The 6,541-nt window shown below is 33.7% G+C and overlaps 1 protein-coding gene across 1 annotated transcript in view; it reads right to left on the minus strand.

Moving 5' to 3' along the window:
• LOC109835602 (protein NRT1/ PTR FAMILY 6.4) overlaps positions 1 to 548 on the minus strand; it is a 3,702-nt gene extending 3,154 nt beyond the window's left edge. Inside the window, exons 1-2 of the mRNA XM_020403573.1 lie at positions 406 to 548; positions 9 to 311 (exon numbers count right to left, since the gene is read on the minus strand). Of these exons, the coding sequence (XP_020259162.1) occupies positions 9 to 311; positions 406 to 408 (306 nt within the window). The 5' untranslated portion in view covers positions 409 to 548. The remainder of the gene's footprint in view (positions 1 to 8; positions 312 to 405) is intronic.

The following is a 6,541-nucleotide window of genomic DNA, read 5'->3' on the forward strand; positions in this document are numbered from 1 at the left end:
AGGTATCGGCCGAGCTTGGCATCGGCGAGAAAACCTCCGAACAAAGCAAGAAGGTTGAGAGTGCCCATGAAATTGGTGACGATGTTAGCCGAGGCCGAGTTCGAGAGATGCATATCCCCGACCAAGTACGTCACCAGGTTCATCGATATCCCCATTACGCAAACTCTCTCGGACAATTCGGTCCCCAAGATTAGGCCAGCGCCGAGCCAACCTCCTGTCTTCGATCTATCAGCAGGGTTTCCTTTGAAATCATAGACGGAGACGGCGCCGTCGCTGCTATCATCATCACCAACATTCCCTTTGGCGTAAACCTGCGTACACGTGAACAACAACAACGAGAAGTATTAATGCGTATGTATTTTTGAATGAAAGCTATAAGTATACAGAGGTTGCTCACAAAAGTACCATGGTTTTGGCCTAGGGAGAGCTAGCTAGATGAGAATTTGTGAATGAGTGAGAGGGGGTGCGTGATGATTTTAAAGGCGTAGAGATAGAAAGTGGGGGAGAGCATATCGTCCACATCTTGGGCGGTGATGCATTTGTGGACGAATCTAGGTTTGAGGAGTTGGATTCGAATTTTGGAGGAGTGAGAAGTAATAGCCTAATAGGGGAGGAATTTCCTATAGAGGGGCCCCTATAGAAATCAGATGAGGAGGAGGGGGGAAACGGTAAATATTTGCTGTTAATTTCAAATCAGTGTAAATAGCATACAAAATTAGCGCAAACGATTACATTAATACTGTTGTAATCTCGTTGTTGTATCTACATACATCACATATCGAAAGTAAGAATCAAACATAAAATGTAAATGTAAATAGACAATAGAAGAGATAAGGAGAAAGTGATCATCTCATTTTATTCATCCTCATTTCACCATACATTTTGTCTTCCATGGATTACATTATATAGATGTAAAAGAGAATACTAAAAGTCACAAGTAGGTGAAGAGTCTTCTTCTAGTAATGTCCACATTCATTGTATTTATATTTACAACACTCCCCCTTGGACATTACTACATGATGTCAATGCCTCGTTAAAAACCTCGCTAGAAAAACCCAGTGGGATAAAAACTAGTCGAGGAAAAGAGTACACGACATTAGTAGATTCTTGTTGCATTAGTTGCCTCATTAAAAACCTTTAACTAAGAAAACCCTGTGGGACAAAACTTAGTAAAGGGAAAAAGAGTACAACTATAGATCTTCGGGATCCAAAACTTGTGTTGCATTAGTTACCTTATTAAAAACCTTTAGCTAAGAAAACCCTGTGGGACAAAACTTAGCAAAAGGAAAAAAAAGTACAACTATAGTCCTTCAAGGCATAATCTTCGGGATTACGTTGAAAATTCGCTCCCCCTGATGATGACAATCTTCTGACTTTATGCTAAGAAAAACCCAGTTTATGATAATAGATCTTCAGGGCCCAATCTTCAGGATTGTTCTTTAAGAATTTGCTCCCCCTAAAGAAGATAGTCTTTCAAGTCTATGCATATTGTGAATATATTTCTCATAAGTTAACGTAGGCAGAGACTTAGTGAACAAATCTGCAAGATTGTCACTTGAGCGAACTTTTTCGATGGTGATTTCGCCATTCTTTTGGAGCTCATGTGGATAAAAAAATTTTGGCGTAATATGTTCTGTCATGGTTCCTTTTACATATCCACTGCTCATTTGTGCAACACAAGCTACATTGTCCTCATAAAGGACAGTGGGGGGGATATCATCTTTCGCTAGACCACACGCACACGAGCCACAAATATGTCGTATCAACGATCTTAATCATACATATTCTCGTGAGGTCTCATATAAAGCGGTAATCTCTGAGTGGTTAGACGAAGTAGTAACCATGGTCTGCTTAACAGACCTCTAAGAAATGACAGTACCACCACAGAGAAAAACATAACCAGTCTGGGATTTGATAATATGGGGATCAGTCATATAACCAATATCAGAATAGCCCACCAATGTCATATTTCAATTTCTTTTATAGAATAAACAAAGATCTCTTGAAGATACCAGAGGATATATTTAATATTATTTTAATATCTCCTTCCAGGAGATGCACTAATTCTTGCTAGCAAGTGTAACACAAATTTCAATATCAGGCATGATGCAATTTGTAAGATAAATAAGTGCTTCAATAGCGCGCTCAAATACGGGACTTCAGGTCCTAAAATATCCTCGTTATCTTCTTTAGATTTGTATGAGTCTTTATCCACTTCAAGGGATTTAATAACCATTGGTATGCTAAGTTCATGAGATTTATCCATATAAAATCTTTCCAAAACCTTTTTCACATAGGTTGAATGGTGTAGAAAAATTCCTTCTGGGAAAATGCTCGATCTGCAGGCCGAGACAAAACTTGGTTTTTCCCAAGTCTTTCATTTCAAACTCCGTCTTTAGGCATGAGCTAGCTTTTGTAAGCTCCTTGTGCATTCCAATAACATTTATATCATCAATATAGACTGATATAATACAAAAGCTATTTATAAACACACAAGGGCAAACATCATTATTTGCATATCTCCTCTTCAGGAGGAACTTACTCAGTCGGTTATACCACGTTCTACCCGACTGTTTCAAGTCGTATAACGACCTTGATAATTTAATGATATACATGTTGCGATTCTTGTTTTCTCTTAATTCAGAAATTGTAAGTCCATCAGTGACTTTCATATAAAAATATTAGCGTCTAATGACTCATATAAAAATGTGGTCATGACGTACATATACTGCATATATAAATTCATAGTTTCTGTCATATGTATTAACTTGCGGAACGTAATACAATCACTAATAGGAGAATATTTTACATCTAAATCGATGTCGGGTCTCTGCGTGAACCCATTGAGCTATGAATCTCGCTTTATATCTCACCACCTTACAATTCTCATTTATTTTTCTTACGAAGACCCATATATATATCCTACAGGGATATATGAACTACAAGTTCAAAATACTTTAGCGAGTTCAGCTCAGCCTCAATTGCCACTTTCCATCTCACCTAGTCCGAATGCTTCAAGCACTCTACTACCGACTTAGGTTCTGTATCCAGATTATTTTCGGAGATAGTAAGAGCAACTGTAGAGACAACTATGTTGTCGACAACTTTTATATTTCTATTATATATTTCTCCTTTTTTCACAAATTCGTGGCCACTTTAATTCTTATTTTATGTCAACCAAATCCTCGCCATTTCCCTTAACGTTTGGATTTGGTCATTCCGCATCTCCAGTATTGTGATTATCTAGTGCACGTGTAATTTACTGGAGATTCCATCTTCAGGATGAACCTCTTCTGGAGGTTATGAGAATGACTGTCTTTATATATATATAATTTAGTTTGCCGCGGACTTTTATCTTTTACAGTAAAATGTTTTATATGCTTCTGGCACAATATGCTTCTGGCATACCAAATCATCAATGATATACTCAACATGAATATGGGGCTTAGTCACTCTTTTCTTGGCAGATTATCATGTGAACTTCTGGTTCAGTTTGACTAGTACGTGGATATAAATATTGAAGATCTTTTTCACCAATGGAATTTCTTGACATTATTTTGTATTTTGGGCACTAATCTCCCCCTAATGTCGAGAATTGATCTTCAATTAAAATGCAGTCAGCGTACAAAATTATAAATTGATCCCCTAACATGGGCCATAGGTACTAAATTATTGACGGAGTTTCATAAATAATGTATGTACCTTCACCAAGGTCCCATAGAGGTACGCTATGGTGGTGATATAGAAACATGGACTGCAAATAAAGAACACGCAGATGGGAAATGTTTCGCTTCTTCACCACGTATTAGATAAAGGGGGAAAAATTGTGATATGCAGTTGGTCGGATTTGGTTTGAATGCCCCATTTAATTTAAGGAAATCCGACAAATCATATTTTGCCCAAGATGACCCAATCACTCATGTCAGAATTTAAAAGAATTTGGGTCCCTAAATCTCAAACTCATCGCAACATGTTGTATTTTAGGTCAAACAAATTCTAAAATATACACATATGAATAAAAACCACATAGGTTTATAAGAGTTTAAAGCAAAAATCAAGATAAATTAAAATTGTCTGATAAATGTATATAATCCAAATATAGAAAAATCAAATAGTTTACCTTGACCACCTCAATAAGATCTACTACCTCCCCCTCGTCCGAGCTTATGAATATTAATTTGAATTATGACATGTGCTTCAGGCACTATGAATGAACCAATTAAACTTGCATTATGGTTTCTCACAACAGCTGGTTGTGTTTTTAACAACTACTAATACAAGGATTAGTTCATAATGCTTTTAGTTGTACTATTGTAAGAGTACAAGGTTACTTGTTGAATTGTATTCAGTCGAGGGTTTAAAATCCAAAAATGGCTACAGGATAAGATCTCCTACTATGTTCATAGCCTCCCCCTTGTCGACGCGTATAAGTAATTTTCTGAATTGTAGCATGTGCTACAAACACAACTCGTAAGTCAACTAGTCTGACATTGTGATTTGATTGTGTTTCTCTGCGACTACTAATCAATTCAGAATGCTAAGTGCAATTCTTGGTCATGTACTGCTGCTGGAGTACAATATTATTTGCGTGGAATAGGGAAACAAATTTTTCGATCAGTTCTGCTTATAGAGTTTCAGCTGCTAGATAATTTGGTACAGAGCTGAATCATATTTAGTCATGTATTTGAAATCCAAAAAATTCTGGTTCAGTCTGCCAGTTGCGTTTGAGGGAATTGGTTTTCATAGATCAAAGCGATCCTTCAGGGATTGCCCAGAAAAGTGAATACTTTTCACTGAGGTATTAATTTTTCACGTCTTAATTGATAGAGAGAAAATTTAAAGTGTTTGTCTTCTGGACAAAGATACTTAAAGAATCAAGAGATATAATCGTGCAAAAATCACAGGTGTGTCTAGAAAAAAAATTGAATGTTCGATGCCAAGGATAAGTAATAATTACTATCATATATCACACATAATCATCAAAATCAGCAAGCTCCTTTTTCTAAAGATTTTCTTAAAGGTTATCTTTCAAAATATTTGCTTCTGGCAAACTAGGCTGATATTAACATTCACACAAAATTTTAAATGCTCGGACGATCAATGACCATCGCAAATTCAAGCAAAATAAAATATTTAAAGCAAAAGCATCAAATTGATATATTATGACAATTTTTCATGATTGATAAATATTTAAAGCAAAAGCATCAAATTGATATATTATGACAATTTTTCATGATTGATGCTCTGTATGAACTTCTGCATATAATCATTTGACAATTTTTCATGATTGATGCTCTGTATGAACTTCTGCATATAATCATTTGTCTTTTGGTAAAAGGTCTCTTTCTTTGTAAATCTAACATACACAATCAATGATCCATATAGTAAAACATTATATCAATACTACATGTCTATGACAGAGGAGATACATATCATATGATTTATATACAGACTCATGGATTCATCAAAAGAATAAAGAAACTTATTAGTGACAACTAGTTGTGTGCATGTGTGTATTTTCCTTAGATTATATCTATATATAAGGTAGACATGAAAAAAAATCATAGACCAATAGCCACCTCTTGCATGCACACTCCAAAATGTAAAATTGGTTCCAACATACCAAAATTCCAAACTAACAACGCTACAGTAGTTAGTCATTTACAATAGCTCAATAATGTCAATTAACAACAAAAAAATAATAGGAATCGACATTGTAATGACCGTGAATTTTGATACTAGTTAAAATAATTTTTTAGTATTTTAAAATATTTAATTATGATTTTTAAAAGAGTATTTATATTTTTCTGTATTTTTCTCGATTTTCTATAATTTTCTATGATTTAAAATTTTGATTATATATTTATTTAAAGGATTTTGTTATTTATAAATTTATTTTGTGCAGTAAAATTTTCTAGAATTAATTTGTTACGTTACCGGTACTATTACGTATTATTTTAAATAATATGTTGTATTGTTAATATTATTACGTATTATTTCGTATAATACTTTGTATTATTAATTATGTATCTCTGTATACAATTTATTGTATTATTTCTATTGTTACATATTATCTATCGTATTAGTATAACTTGTACGTTTTACTGTATAGATAATTATCCCATAATTATCTGATTTTAAATGTAAGTAAATATATTTTTATTATTAATTATTCTTGTTTAATTATACAATATGGGTATATTTCAACTATTTCGTATCAACCGTTGTATTAGCACACCAAGTACGTTTTATCGTGTAGATAATTATTCCGTAATTATTTGATTTTTAAAAATAAGTAATTATATGTTTTATTAATTATTCTTGTTTAATTGTACAATTTATAATATTATTTCTTCTGTCGCGTATCAGCTATTGTATAAATACAACTAGTACGTTTTTATTTGTAGATAATTATTCTGTAATTATTTTGATTTTTAAATTTCAGTAATTATTTAATTTAGTTAATTTTCTTTTAATTCCCTAAACCCTAATTTCTCTCTCTCTCTCTCTCTCTCTCTCTCTCTCTCTCTCTCTCTCTTAT

Source organism: Asparagus officinalis, chromosome 3, assembly GCF_001876935.1.
Source record: "Asparagus officinalis chromosome 3, Aspof.V1, whole genome shotgun sequence".
In the NCBI taxonomy this organism is placed as follows: domain Eukaryota; kingdom Viridiplantae; phylum Streptophyta; class Magnoliopsida; order Asparagales; family Asparagaceae; genus Asparagus; species Asparagus officinalis.